The sequence below is a fragment of the Salmo salar genome, chromosome ssa17, assembly GCF_905237065.1.
Source record: "Salmo salar chromosome ssa17, Ssal_v3.1, whole genome shotgun sequence".
Classification (NCBI taxonomy): Eukaryota; Metazoa; Chordata; class Actinopteri; order Salmoniformes; family Salmonidae; genus Salmo; species Salmo salar.
Genome location: NC_059458.1, coordinates 48,148,860 through 48,164,119, shown reverse-complemented (window position 1 = coordinate 48,164,119; position 15,260 = coordinate 48,148,860). Strand labels below are relative to the sequence as shown.

The 15,260-nt window shown below is 43.3% G+C and overlaps 1 protein-coding gene across 1 annotated transcript in view; it reads right to left on the bottom strand.

Moving 5' to 3' along the window:
* The window catches only part of il17rel (interleukin 17 receptor E-like), a 62,399-nt gene that overhangs the window by 17,330 nt on the left and 29,809 nt on the right, over positions 1–15,260 (bottom strand). Inside the window, exons 8-13 of the mRNA XM_014152794.2 lie at positions 14,516–14,587; positions 12,516–12,570; positions 12,235–12,398; positions 12,007–12,051; positions 11,812–11,869; positions 10,596–10,726 (exon numbers count right to left, since the gene is read on the bottom strand). Of these exons, the coding sequence (XP_014008269.1) occupies positions 10,596–10,726; positions 11,812–11,869; positions 12,007–12,051; positions 12,235–12,398; positions 12,516–12,570; positions 14,516–14,587 (525 nt within the window). The remainder of the gene's footprint in view (positions 1–10,595; positions 10,727–11,811; positions 11,870–12,006; positions 12,052–12,234; positions 12,399–12,515; positions 12,571–14,515; positions 14,588–15,260) is intronic.

The following is a 15,260-nucleotide window of genomic DNA, read 5'->3' as shown; positions in this document are numbered from 1 at the left end:
TGTTTTTGAGACGATCAGGGAGTTTTGCGACGAAGAGGCTATGGACATCACATGCCCTGCACCAAAGTCAAGGGCAGGACAGAAACAGGCTCTCCGAATACAGATTCCCTTGTTCATGCGTGGTTCGGACAGACCAGTCATCAGCACTATCTGCGGTGCCTCTAATCAAATGATTCTCTCCTAACACAAATGCCATTTATTGCTCCAACTATTTGTTTTATTTATCCTGCAGCTCAGTCACTTTACCCCTGATTGTATGCATATAACTACCTCCTCTATCACTGATATTGTTATTGTTCTTGTACATACTGTATATCTTATTTATATTTACACAATTTTTAATATTGTTACTATGCAAGTAACCATTTGAATTTACAAGTTTATCAACTTTCAGAATTACTCTCCCATTGTTCCTCAAATGCAGTCTCTACTTTTACATCTGTAAAGCATAGAATTAGCTGCCTAACGAGATTACGTTATTTCTCGAGCTACAGTATGTTTTATAATTGAGGAATGATGACAATTGTTGACACTGTTTTTCTGTTAGACAATGTGCACAGTTGGGTGCCAGACTGATCCCCTGGTTATGAACGGATGCTGGGACCTACCAGAAAGAGCAAATGTATCATAAGATGTCCAGCAGTGTCCCATTCACTGTCCACTTGCTATTTTCACAGCTTTTCTATGGAACGCCGTTTGGGTCTTTGCGTGTCAAAAAAATGATACACGTCAAATAACACTATCTGACGTGTCAAATAAGCTTTTAATTTGTCAGGTCAAATAACACAATTCTATTATAGAATGTTGTGTGTGCTGAATTTTTCCGTGCAAGCCAAGCTCCACCACTACGATCAGTAGCACTGTCAAAGCTGTACAAAAAAGGAAAGTATGGAAACAAGCACAACCGACCACAAAAAATGTGTTTACAATACCGCATTGGTAATATTATTTGTTCGACCGAATGGGAAAAAGTCTGTGTGAGCATTTGAAATAAGATCAGGATAAATTGAGCAGGATCAAAAATGTTTGCAAATATCTTTGATACAGATGTTATTAGCAACTTCTGCGGTAGCTAGCAATCTTTAGCTTGGTACCTAGCAAGCACCAATGCAACCAGCCTGAAAACAAGGACCAGTAGAAACTGCAGTCATTTTCAATATTCTTAGCAATGATTTAGGAATCCATGTGAGTAAGTATTAGCTAGGTAGCCACTTGTTGTTGAATAGGTGGGTCCGACCCCCAATAACGAAATAAGAAATGTCTTATAAATTAGAAGTATTTTAGATGATGACACCTAGCTAGGTAGTTAGTTAGCTAACTATAGCTACTGAAACAGATTGTCGTTTTGCTATGTTTTTGGGAAATAACATTGTTTGCATCCTTCAGCTAGCTAGCTTTTTTATGACCAGCACTGTCCAGAGCTTGGGGAAGTGTGTCCTCGCTCCTTCGGAAGCTGCGCAAGACAAAACTTTACCAGCATCATGGCATACGTATCGGTGAATCATTGTGACATATGAAATACGAGTGATAGTGTAATCAATGTGTAATAACTATGTAAAAACATTATGAACGTGTTAAATTATGTGACATGCAGTCATATTCAGGTCCTGATTGGTCAACAAGCTTATTTGACGTGTAACTTTTTTGACGCGGAAAGATCCAAACGGCGTTCCAGACCTCAGAATAAAAGTCATTTTGATTTTCAAGTGCAATAGCAAAAACCTTTGTCCTTTCTTTAGAACTAAATGCAATTGACCACTTGGCTGTCTATTACATCACACTGTCACAGGCCCTCCCAGTCAACACCACCTCATACGATTGACTGCTGCAGTTGTTCGAGAGACGCCCAGTTTTCACAGGCTCATTATTTTTACAAAATGACCCACTTCATTACTTTGATACATTTGATAACCTATTGTGAAACATAATTTATGTAAACTGACATTATTTGTTGCTTATTTTCTACTTCTTAGAATGTCCATATAATGTCCAGGGCATAACCTAGCCTGTGTCCACCATTCAATTTAGCTTTTTATTGTATCTGAAGTGTAATAGAAAGGTGGAATGGAGCGATCAGGTTGGTTTCACCAGGCTAATCATAACCCACCATGTGTGTGTGTGTGTGACCGACCAGTATCTTTGATGAAGGGTCAGGGGCTGATCTACGTTGCTATGCCCATCAGTGGGGCTCTGGCTAAGACCTCACCTCTTGCCTGCTCACCAACGGTCATCGATCGGGAAATCAGAATTTGGTAGGTTTAGTCTGACTTCAACATAGGTCATATCTGACACAAACATATACTATCTCTAACTGCCATAGTTAGAGATAGGTCTTATCAGAACAGTGACTGTGTGTATGTGTTGACACATGCATGAGATTCAGAGAAACCTGGCACTCAACACATCCACCATGAGGTGATTACTGATAATACAGTACAGCACAAATGTCTTGTAATAGCAACACCCTTTTCATTCCATGTGTCAACTCTGCCTATTTCTACAGATGAACTGGATATGCTTTTGCCAGACGGCAGCCTCAGTCACTTGACCTATTCAAACTTCAACATAGTACCTGTTTGTGTGTCAGATATTACCTATCCTCACTGCCATTGGTAATAGAAGAGTGACTATGGAGACATTTAAGATGAAGTCCAGACTGACAAACGGGCTTGATACTGATGTATCTGAATGGAGAGAGACCTGGCACTCGGCATGAACATTTTACAAGACAACTTTTACCTGTATTGTCTTTTTTTATTATTGATTTGAATGTATCAGTCAATATGGGGAGGGAGAAACCCTTTGTATTCTCCACCAGGATCAGTGAACTCCTGGTGTATATGGGACACCACACAGGAAGATATGACCACTCTGACATGTTTGCCAAGGTAGCCCCATTACCACCAGACAAAATGCTGATAGGCACAGTATCTGTACCAGCTGGGAATGACATGAAAGGTGCACATTGTTACATTAGCAGAACACTGCTTCTATTGTATTATGGAAAGGGTTGTTTATTCTACATGGACCTGAATGTTGTCAAAACATGTAGTTTAGAATATCTACACAAATTCAGCAATTTCATTCTTCTCATATTGTTCTGTAGGCTACTGACCTATTCAAGCTTCCTCCAGAATCTCACCATACTGTACATCTGCCTGTAGTTATTGAACTCAACCTGCAGGAGTTTTTTGTTGTTGTGATTGAGTGGGGGGAAACAGCTGTGGGCAAGGTTCTGACAGGTGGGTGTGTCTTGGTGGTGGTAAGGAGCAAATTAGTTTTGCATGGCCTGTCATGGCCGCCAGTATTTCTTGAGGAGCAAGCCAAAAAACAGGGCCAAATCAACGGGTGTAGTTCCCCTTTAAGTTGATCATGCACGCTGATTGGAGTCGTCCTCGGTGGTCAGGATGTGTTGCACCTGTCGCCTCGTTAATATTTAAGAGCTGCAGAGCCAACGCTCCAGTTGGCATGAGAGATGTTGGAAGAGCTAGGCTGCAGTTTAACTCTCAAAAGTTTGTGGCTGTCGTAGGAAGGAGCGGACCAAAGTGCAGGGTGTGTGTCGTTCCACATTTTCTTTTTACTGTGAAACTATGCAATACATACACAATAAACTGAACGAACAAAAACAGCAAACCGTGACGCAGAGTAGAAACATACACTAACTCAAAACCAATCTCCCACAAACCCAGGTGGAAAAAACACCTACTACAGCCTTCCCTGTAGCTCAGTTGGTAGAGCATGGTGTTTGCAACGCCAGGGTTGTGGGTTCGATTCCCACGGGGGGCCAGCACAGAAAAAAAAAAAAAAAAAAAATGTATGAAATGTATGCATTCACTACTGTAAGTCGCTCTGGATAAGAGCGTCTGCTAAATGACTAAAATGTAAAATGTAAATGTAAGTATGATCTCCAATTAGAGACAACGATGACCAGCTGCCTCTAATTGGAGATCATCCCAAACAAAACCCAACATAGAAATACAAAACTAGAACATAACAACATAGAAAAACTAAATTAGAAAAACCCCTGTCACGCACTGACCTACTCTACCATAGAAAATAACAGCTTTCTATGGTCAGGACGTGACAGTACCCCCCCCAAAGGTGCGGACTCCGAACGCACCTAAACAAAAAAAACTAAAAAACAAAGGGAGGGTTAGGGAGGGAGACAAATGTCTATGGCGGCTCTGGTGCAGTACGCAGAACCTTCTTATCCCGCGGATCCTCCAGCAGAGGAGGCGGCTCCGGTTCGGGGCGTAACCCCCGCTCCGCCCGCTGATCCCCCCGCTTTTGTGTCACCGGACCGTGGATCATCACCGGAGGTTCTGGACTGCCGACCGCCGCTGGAGGTTTTGGACTGCCGACCGCCGCTGGAGGTTCTGGACTGCGGACCGCCGCTGGAGACTCTGGACCGCCGCTGGAGACTCCGGACTGCGGACCGCCCGCTAGAGACTCCGGACTGCGGGCCGCCGCTGGAGGTTCCGGACTGCGGGCCGCCGCTGGAGGTTCCAGACTGCGGGCCGCCGGTTCCGGACTGCGGGCCGCCGCTGGAGGTTCCGGACTGCGGGCTGTCTTAGGAGGTTCCGGACTGCGGGCCGTCTCAGGAGGTTCCGGACTGCAGGCCGTCGCCGGAAGCTCCGGACTGGGAACTGTCGCCGGAAGCTCCGGACTGGGAACTGTCGCCAGAAGCTCCGGACTGGGAACTGTCGCCGGAAGCTCCGGACTGGGAACTGTCGCCGGAAGCTCTGGACTGGGAATGCGCACTGGAGGCCTGATGCGTGGGGCTGGCACTGGTGGCGCCAGACTAGTAACACGCACCTCAGGGTGAGTGCGGGAAGCAGGAACAGGACACCCAGGACTGGGCAGGCGCACTGGAGGCCTGATGCGTGGGGCTGGCACAGGTGGCGCCAGACTGGTGACACGCACCTCAGGGCAAGTGCGAGGAGCAGGCACAGGGTGTACCAGGCTGGATAGACTCACTGGAGGCCGGGTACGTGGGGCAGGTACAGGATATACTGGGCCGTGGAGGCGCACTGGAGGTGTCGAGCGTAGAGCTGGCACAACCTATCCTGGCTGGATGCTTACTTACTTTCGCCCGGCAAACGCGGGGCGCTGGCACAGGACGCACTGGGCTGTGAATACATACTGGCGACACAGTGCGCAGAGCCGGCGCAGGATATCCTGGACCGAGAAGGCGAACTGGAGACCAGGAGTGCTGAGCTGGCACCACCCTTCCTGGCTGAATGCTCAACCTAGCTCGACAAATGCGGGGCGCGGGCACAGATCACACCGGGCTGTGAATACGCACTGGCGACACAGTGCGCATCACCACATAACACAGTGCTTGCTTCGTCACTTGCTCCCCACAGTAAGCACGGGGAGTTGGCTCAGGTCGCCACCCCGACTCTGCCAATCTCCCCATGTGCCCCCTCCAAAATGTATTTTGGGGCTGCCTCTCGCACTTGCCTCGTGGTTGGTATAGTGCCTCGTAATATCGCCGCTCCACTTTCGCTGCCTCAATCTCCTCTTTTGGACGGCGATACTCCCCAGTCTGACTCCAGGCTCCTTTCCCGTCCAGAATTTCCTCCCAGGTCTATTCCTGTTTCTCCTGGGCACGCTGCTTGGTCCTTTGGTGGTGGGAGATTCTGTCACGGCTGTCGTAGGAAGGAGCGGACCAAAGTGCAGAGTGTGTGTCATTCCACATTTTATTTTCACTGTGAAACTATGCAATACATACACAATAAACTGAACGAAGAAAAACAACAAACCGTGACGCAGAGTAGAAACATACACTAACTCAAAACCAATCTCCCACAAACCCAGTTGGAAAAAAACACCTACTTAAGTATGATCTCCAATTAGAGACAATGATGACCAGCTGCCTCTAATTGGAGATCATCCCAAACAAAACCCAACCTAGAAATACAAAACTAGAACATAACAACATAGAAAAACTAAACTAGAAAACCCCCCTGTCTTGCCCTGACCTACTCTACCATAGAAAATAACAGCTTTCTATGGTCAGGACGTGATAATGACTAGAAATACTTTTATTTTGTATCTACCTGTTTGATTTGCTCCATGTTTACTTTCACTCTCTAACTTTTATTTTATTTAACCTTTTATTTAACAAGGCAAGTCAGTTAAGAACAAATTCTTATTTACAACGACTGCCTACCAAAAGGCAAATGGCCTCCTGCGGGGATGGGGCCTGGGATAAAAAAATATATAAAAAAGAAATACAACATAAATATAGGACAAAACACACATGACAACAAGAGAGACACCACCCTACATAAAGAGAGACATAAGACAACAACATAAGGCAGCAACACATGACAACACAGCATGGTAACAACAACAGGGTAGAAATACAACATGGTAGCAGAACAAAAACATGGTACAAACATTATTGGGAAAAGTCAACAGCAAAGGTCAAGAAGGTAGAGACAACAATACATCATACAAAGCAGCCACAACTGTCAGTAAGAGTGTCCATGATTGAGTCTTTGAATGAAGAGATTGAAATAAAAAACGGTCAATTTTGAGTGTTTGTTGCAGCTCATTCCAGTCGCTAGCTGCAGCGAACAGAAAAGAGGAGCGACCCAGGGATGTGTGTGCTTTGGGGACCTTTAATAGAATGTGACTGGCAGAACGGGTGTTGTATGTGGAGGATGAGGGCTGCAGTAGATATCTCAGATAGGGGGGAGGGAGGCCTAAGAGATTTTTATAAATAAGCATCAACCAGTGGGTCTTGTGATGGGTGTACAGAGATGACCAGTTTACAGAGGAGTATAGAGTGCAGTGATGTGTCCTATAAGGAGCATTGGTGGCAAATCGGATGGCCGAAATCTTAAAGAACATCTAGCCACTCGAGAGCACCCTTACCTCCGATCTATAAATGATGTCTCCATAACCTAGCATGAGTAGGATAGTCATCTGAATCAGGGTTAGTTTAGCAGCTGGGGTGAAAGAGGAGCGATTACGATAGAGGAAACCAAGTCTAGATTTAACTTTAGCCTGCGGCTTTGATATGTGCTGAGAGAAGGACAGTGTGCCGTCTAGCCATACTCCCAAGTACTTGTATGCGGTGATTACCTCAAGCTCTAAACCCTCAGAGGTAGTAATAACACCTGTGGGAAGAGGGGCATTCTTCTTACCAAACCACTTGACCTTTGTTTTGGAGGTGTTCAGAAGAAGGTTAATGGTAGAGAAACTTCCCTGCCTCCCTCCTCTTTCCTAACCCCTCCCTCTCCCTTCTCCCTCCCACTCCCCCGGTCTCTCTCCTTCTCTTTCCTACCCCCTCCCTCTCAACTTAAGTTGGTGGGGGTTCTTTTCTTTTAGTTTGACTGTATCAGGCAACTCTAATGGGCATCCATGGTGGGTGTTAACCTGTCTGGGAACCTGGGACGCTTGCATCCCACCCTAGTCAACAGCCAGTGGAATCGCGTCGTGCGAAATACAAATACCTCATAAATGCTATAACTTCAATTTCTCAAACATATGACTATTTTACACCATTTTATAGATACACCTCTTCTGAATCGAACCACGTTGTCCGATTTCAAAAAGGCTTTACAGCAAAAGCAAAACATTAGATTATGTTAGGAGAGTACCCTGCCAAAAATAATCACACTGTCATTTTCAAAGCAACTAGCATGCATCACAAATACCCAAAACACAGCTAAATGCAGCACTAACCTTTGACAATCTTCATCAGATGACACTCCTAGGACATCATGTTACACAATACATGCATTTTTTTGTTCGATAAAGTTCATATTTATATATAAAAACAGCATTTTACATCGGCGCGTGACGTTCAGAAAATATTTTCCCTCAAATGCTTCCGGTGGTTCAGCACTACAATTTACAAAATTACTATTCGAAAACATTGTTAAATTGTAATATTGTCATTCAAAGAATTATAGATTAACATCTCGTGAATGCAACCGCATTGCCAGATTTAAAAATAACTTTACTGGGAAATCACACTTTGCAATAAACGAGGTGCTATGCTCAGAAAAATAGGCTAGGCGATACAGGTTAGCGCCATCTTGGAACCATCTAAAATCAAATATACTATTGTAAATATTCCCTTACCTTTGATTATCTTCATCAGAAGGCACTTCCAGGAATCCACAACAAATGTAGTTTTGTTCGAAAAAGTTAATAATTTATGTCCCAATAGCTCCTTCTTGTTAGCGCGTTCCGAAGGCTACTCATAATGTACTGAAGAGCGCGGGACTTGTCGTCACGAATGTGCAAAAAATATATATTTACGTTCGTTCAAACATGTCAAACGTTGTATAACCTCTATGGGACCGGCGGGACGAATTCGTCCCACCTACGTAACAGCCACTGCCAGCCTGTGGCGCGATTTTCAAAATCTTAAAAATCCTATTACTTCAATTTCTCAAACATATGACTATTTTACAGCCATTTAAAGATAAGACTCTCGTTAATCTAACCACACTGTCCGATTTCAAAAAGGCTTTACAACGAAAGCAAAACATTAGATTATGTCAGCAGAGTACCAAGCCAGAAATAATCAGACACCCATTTTTCAAGCCAGCATATAATGTCACCAAAACCCAGAAGACAGCTAAATGCAGCACTCACCTTTGATGATCTTCATCAGATGACAACCCTAGGACATTATGTTATACAATACATGCATGTTTTGTTCAATCAAGTTCATATTTATATCAAAAACCAGCTTATTACATTAGCATGTGACGTTCAGAACTAGCATACCCCCCGCAAACTTCCGGGGAATTCGCTAACATTTTACTAAATTACTCACGATAAACGTTCACAAAAAGCATAACAATTATTTTAAGAATTATAGATACAGACCTCCTCTATGCACTCGATATGTCCGATTTTAAAATAGCTTTTTGGTGAAAGCACATTTTGCAATATTCTAAGTACATAGCCCAGGCATCACGGGCTCGCTATTTAGACACCCGGCAAGTTTAGCACTCACCATAATCATATTTACTATTATAAAAATGTCATTACCTTTTGTTGTCTTCGTCAGAATGCACACCCAGGACAGCTACTTCAATAACAAATGTTGGTTTGGTCCAAAATAATCCATCGTTATATCCGAATAGCGGCGTTTTGTTCGTATGCGTTCCAGACACTATCCGAAATAGTAAAGAAGTGTCACGCGCTTGGCGCAATTCCTGACAATAAAATTCAAAGTATTCCATTGCCGTACGTCGAAGCATGTCAACCGCTGTTTAAAATCAATTTTTACGTCATTTTTCTCGTAGAAAAGCGATAATATTCCGACAGGGAATCTCCTTTTCGGCAAACAGAGGAAAAAAATCCCAAAGGCGGGGGCGGTCGGGGTCACGCGCATAAGCTAGTGTCTCTTGATGGGCCACTTGAGAAAGGCGATAATGTGTTTCAGCCTGGGGCTGGAATGACGACATTCTGTTTTTTCCCGGGCTCTGAGAGCCTATGGAAGACGTGGGAAGTGTCACGTTAGAGCAGAGATCCTTAGTAAATGATAGAGATGGCAAAGAAGTTCCAGAAATGGTCAGACAGGCCACTTCCTGTAAAGGAATCTCTCAGGTTTTGACCTGCCATTTGAGTTCTGTTATACTCACAGACACCATTCAAACAGTTTTAGAAAATTTAGGGTGTTTTCTATCCATATGTAATAAGTATATGCATATTCTAGTTACTGAGTAGGAGTGGTAACCAGATTAAATCGGGTATGTTTTTTATCCAGCCGTGTCAATGCTGCCCCCTAGCCCTAACAGGATAACATAAATCTTTAGGGCCTTTTTCAATCAGAGCTTCAATAATATTCAAGGCGGACGATTGCATTGTCTTACTAAACGTTTCGGAACGAAAGGGTACCCACGGGCGCCCTCGTCATAGTAGTAATGGCCCTCCCCTATTGACCAACTTTCCAGGCCTCTCGTTCGGTCAGTTTTTACCGGAGAAGACTCAAACCACTTTGTAAAGACTGTTGACATCTAGTGGAAGCCTTAGGAAGTGCTAAATGAATCCTAACTCATGGTGTGTTTCATAGGCAAAGTGTTGAAGGTGATTCCACAAATCAGATTTCCACTTCCTGTATGGAATCTTCTCAGGTTTTGGCCTGCCATATGAGTTCTGTTATACTCACAGACACCATTCAAACAGTTTTAGAAACTTTAGAGTGTTTTCTATCCACATCTACTCATTATATGCATATTCTAGTTACTGGGCAGGAGTAGTAACCAGATTAAATCGGGTACGTTTTTTATCCGGCCGTGCAAATACTGCCCCCTAGCCCTAACAGGTTTTAAGACCCTACTCGAGCTTGGCCAGCACTCAGTAGGCACGCCCATTGATGCCTTTCAGAACCTATTTTAAAGCCCCACCTGGTTTAGTTTTGGTTGTCAGTGACTCATTTGTTAGTTCCCTTTTTATGTTGAGTGATGAGTTTTGGTTGGTTATTGGGGAAGTAAGTCGTACAGTCAACACAGCTCCTTGATACAGCAGACTTCATAGTAAGCAAACACCCTTATTTTTTAAAATAATAATTAGTACTGTTGCCTATGATAAGAATTAGGTGCAGATAGACATGCATTTACCACATGTACAGGGAGTGTGTGTTCTGGGTGGCATGCAGAGGTCCCCGTCTTCACACACACATGAAGAGAGAGGGGTGCTCTGACCCGTGACGTTAAAACCAGCCGCTGCTGGTCGACACCCAGGTCCCAAGCTGGAGAGTAAGGCAATAGCATCATTCAACATTACTTACTGTATGATCACCTGCAGTATAGAGCCCCAGAGTGGAGGTGTCATAATACCCATAAAACCTAGCGGTCAAACAGGGAAACTTTCAATAGTTTTTCCACCATTCATTTATCCCATAGGGGAATTTAGAAACACTTAAAATAAGGCCTGTGTTTCATGTAGGCTTACCCGTATTGATAACCATGTAAATCTCTCTCGGACAAGGTGACTTTTATCAATATTTTTGGCTCAATTTTCTCAGACTTGAAAATGGTAACTAGCGTCAAAGTAGACATCATTCAAAACTACAAATCCCTGCAAGCTCCTGCATGTCATCTCTGGCCGATACCTTTGCTAACAGGTATTGTGTCAATTTAAAACTTGCACAAGACCGTTCACAGAATTGTCCATTGAAATAAATTAGCTAACATTAAATAGTTAATCGAGAGATTCTTACCTTTGCCTCAATTCGGCAGTCTCATCCAGATTATCATGGCAATTGTAGTTCATTATGATAGCAAATGAGCATTTCATTTTGGGGGGGGGGGTAAATGGTCAATACAGGCAAATATACTGAAAAACGTCACCTTGTCCTAGAGAGATTTACACGGTTATCAAAACATCACACCAGAGTAAGCGTATATGAAATGCAGCTCTTATTTTAAGTTTCTAAAATCCCTATGGGAAAAAAGAATTGTGTTAAAACGACTCTATATTGGTAATACTAGATAACAGACCTGGGTTCAAATAGTATTTGTTTTCTTTCAAAAACGTTTGAGAGTTTGATTCAGCATGCCTGGAGTGCCAAATGGATGGGGTTTGCACTTCTGGTACTATTCCGTTGGTCCATTGTGTCAGACAAGTTTTAAAAAAATGCTATTTGAATCCAGGTGTGCCATAATATTGCATTAGTGTAATACTAGAGTGTGGGTGGTTTCTTATCCTTGGGTTTTACGGGTTTGGCTGATGTACAAACTGTGGTACCCTTTTCCACTTAAAAGTCCGTCATTCACAACTTCAGACGGATCACTTATGATAAATATATGCACACTATTTACAGAGAGCTATTACCTTGGAAATTCCCATCTGCAAAGGGGCACCGGATCCAGGATCCAGAATCTGTGGTAAACTGTACATAAAACAGCCAGGAGCATGCATTTGTTAGATGAATTTGTTCTGCACACTCAAAGGGGATATGTACCGGAAAGTTCAGATAGTAAGTGCATTCAGTCGTTGAAGACACCGCAGGCAAAGGTGGTGTCTTACCTTTATGCAAAGCTGTGGGTGTGGATCCACTGTGGAGAATGTTATCTGAAAGGAAAGTTAAATGAGGGCTTGAATCTATATTAGTTCTTGTAAAAGAGTCATCTGGTTATATAGCCTTGGTGCCTGACTGTTTCTATGTCATATCAGTCTTTTGTCTTTGAAACAGCCTTTAAACTGTGAAGGAGTTCAGAGGTACAGATGTGAGGCTGATTGATAGAGGCACCTAACCTTTTCCCTGTTGAGGGTCTGTGATGAACCAGCCAGATCGTCACACTCATTGTTCCCTGGTTTCTGGCACAGTGAGATCACCACAGAAACAGGACACACCGGTTCCCATGACAACAACTCTTCCACCGGGTCAAAGTTAATGCCCGACCACAACTCCTCCAGATCTTTGGAGAAAAGAGACGCGGTCAAAAGCAATGCACTGACAATCTTGCAAATTTCACAATCAACCAACCAACCAATTAATAAAACATGCAGTGTAACAGAAGTTAAAGGACACTCACGGTCTCTGAAGGGAAAGACTTGAACTCTGGGTGCATCAGAGGTGGCAGACCAGCCCTGTGGGATAAATATATACAGTGCATTCAGAAAGTATTCAGACCCCTTGACTTTTTCCAACTTTTTGTTACGTTACAGCCTTATTATAAAATTGATTAAATAAAACATCCTCATCAATCTACACACAATACTTCATAATGACAAAGCGAAAACAGGTTTTTAGAAATGTTTGCAAATGTATAAAAAAATATAAACTTATTTGTATAAGTATTCAGAACCTTTGCTATGAGACTCGAAATTGAGCTCAGGCGCATCCTGTTTCCATTGATCATGCTCCCGAGAGGCGCAACGCTCTAAGGCACTGCATCTCAGTGCAAGAGGCATTACAGCAGTCCCTGGTTCGAATCCAGGCTGCATCACATCCGGCCGTGATTGGGAGTCCCATAGGGCGGCGCACAATTGGCCCAGTGTTGTGTGGGTTTGGCCGTCAATGTAAATAAGAATTGGTTCTTAACTGACTTGTCTAGTTAAACAAAGGTTTAATTTAAAAAATCATCCTTGAGATGTTTCTACAACTTGATTGGAGTCCACCTGTGGTAAATTCTATTGATTTGACATGATTTGGAAAGGCACACACCTGTCTATATAGGGTCCCACAGTTGACAGTCCATGTCAGAGCAAAAACCAAGCCATGAGGTTGAAGGAGTTGTCTGTAGAGCTCCGAGACAGGATTGTGTTGAGGCACAGATCTAGGGAAAGGTATAAAAAATGTTCTGCAGCATTGAAGGGACCCGAGAACACAGTGGCCTCCATCATTCTTAAATGGAAGATGTTTGGAACCACCAAGACTCTTCCTGGAACTGGCTGCCCAGCTAAATTGAACAATCGGGGGAGAAGGGCCTTGGTCAGGGAGGTGACCAAGAACCTGATTGTCACTCTGACAGAGCCTCTGTGGAGATGGGAAAAACTTTCAGAAGGACAACAATCTCTGCAGCACTCCACCAATCAGGCCTTTATGGTAGAGTGGTCTGAAGAAAAAACACATGAAGGGCCCACTTGGAGTTTTCCAAAAGGCACCAAAAGACTCTCATCACCATGAGAAACAAGATTCTCTGGTCTGATGAAACCAAGATTGAACTCTTTGGCCTGAATGCCAAGGGTCACGTCTTCACCATCCCTACGGTGAAGCATGGTGGTTGCAGCATCATGCTGTGGGGATGTTTTTCAGCGAAAAGGACTTTGAGACTAGTCAGGATCGAGGGAAAGATGAGCAGAGCAAGATCCTTGATGAAAACTTGCTCCAGAGCGCTCAGGACCACAGACGGGGGCAAAGGTTCACCTTCCAACAGGACAAAGACCCTAAGCACAAAGCCCCTAAGCACAAAGCCAAGGCAATGCAGGAGAGGCTTCGGGACAAGTCTCTGAATGTCCTTGAGTGGCCCAGCCAGAGCCCGGACTTGAAGCTGATCTAACATCTCTTGAGAGACCTGAAAATAGCTGTTAAGCAACGCTCCCCATTCAACCTGACAGAGCTTGAGATTATCTGCAGAGAAGAATGGGAGAAACTCCCCAAATACAGGTGTGCCAAGCTTGTAGCATCATGCCCAAGAACACTTGAGGCTGTAATCGCTGCCAAACGTTATTCAACAAAGTACTGATTAAAGGGTCTGAATACTTGTTTAAATGTAATATTTTTGTAGTTTTTAAAATAAATTTGCAACAATTTCTAAAAACCTTTTTTTACTTTGTCATTATGGGGTACTGTGTCTAGATGGATGAGGGGAAACATCAATGTAATCAATTTTAGAATAAGGCTGTAACGTAACAAAATGTGAAAAAAGTCCAGGGGTCTTTCGAATGTACTGTAACATCACAATTTCCACAAGACTGTCCAGATCGTCATAGACATTTGATTACATAAAGGTCAAACAAAATGATCTAACAAGAAGATAAAATGGTAGATAAAATTGACCTAACTAGATAAGGATCAGTTAAGAATCTTTACCTCGATACAGAGACAGGGCAAAGGTGTAGAATACTGCAGAGTAGTATTCTTCAGCACATCCTCCTTTCTGATCTGCCGAGAGGGAACAAGGGTCAGACCTGGGTTCAAACATTATTTGACATACTAGTCTACCTGGAGTGCCAGATGGGCCTGGTTTGCAAATTTGCCACTATTACAAATGAAGTTGGAAGTTTACATACACTTAGGTTGGAGTCATTAACTCAACCACTCCACAAATGTATTGTTAACAAACTATAGTTTTGGCAAGTCGGTTAGGACATCTACTTTGTGCATAACACAGGTCATTTTTCAAACAATTGTTTACAGACAGATTATTTCACTTATAATTCACTGTATCACAAGTGGGTCAGAAGTTTACATACACTAAGTTGACTGTGCCTTTAAACAGCTTGGAAAATTCCAGAAAATTATGTCATGGCTTTAGAAGCTTCTGATAGGCTAATTGACATCATTTGAGTCAATTGGAGGTGTACCTGTGGATATATTTCAAGGCCTACCTTCAAACTCAGTGCCTCATTGCTTGACATCATGGGAAAATCAAAAGAAATCAGCCAAGACCTCAGAAAAAAAGATGTAGAACTCCACAAGTCTTGTTCATCCTTAGGAGCAATTTCAGAACGCCTGAAGGTACCACGTTCATCTGTACAAGCAATAGTATGCAAGTATAAACACCATGGGACCACACAGCTGCCATACCGCTCAGGAAGGAGACGCGTTCTGTCTC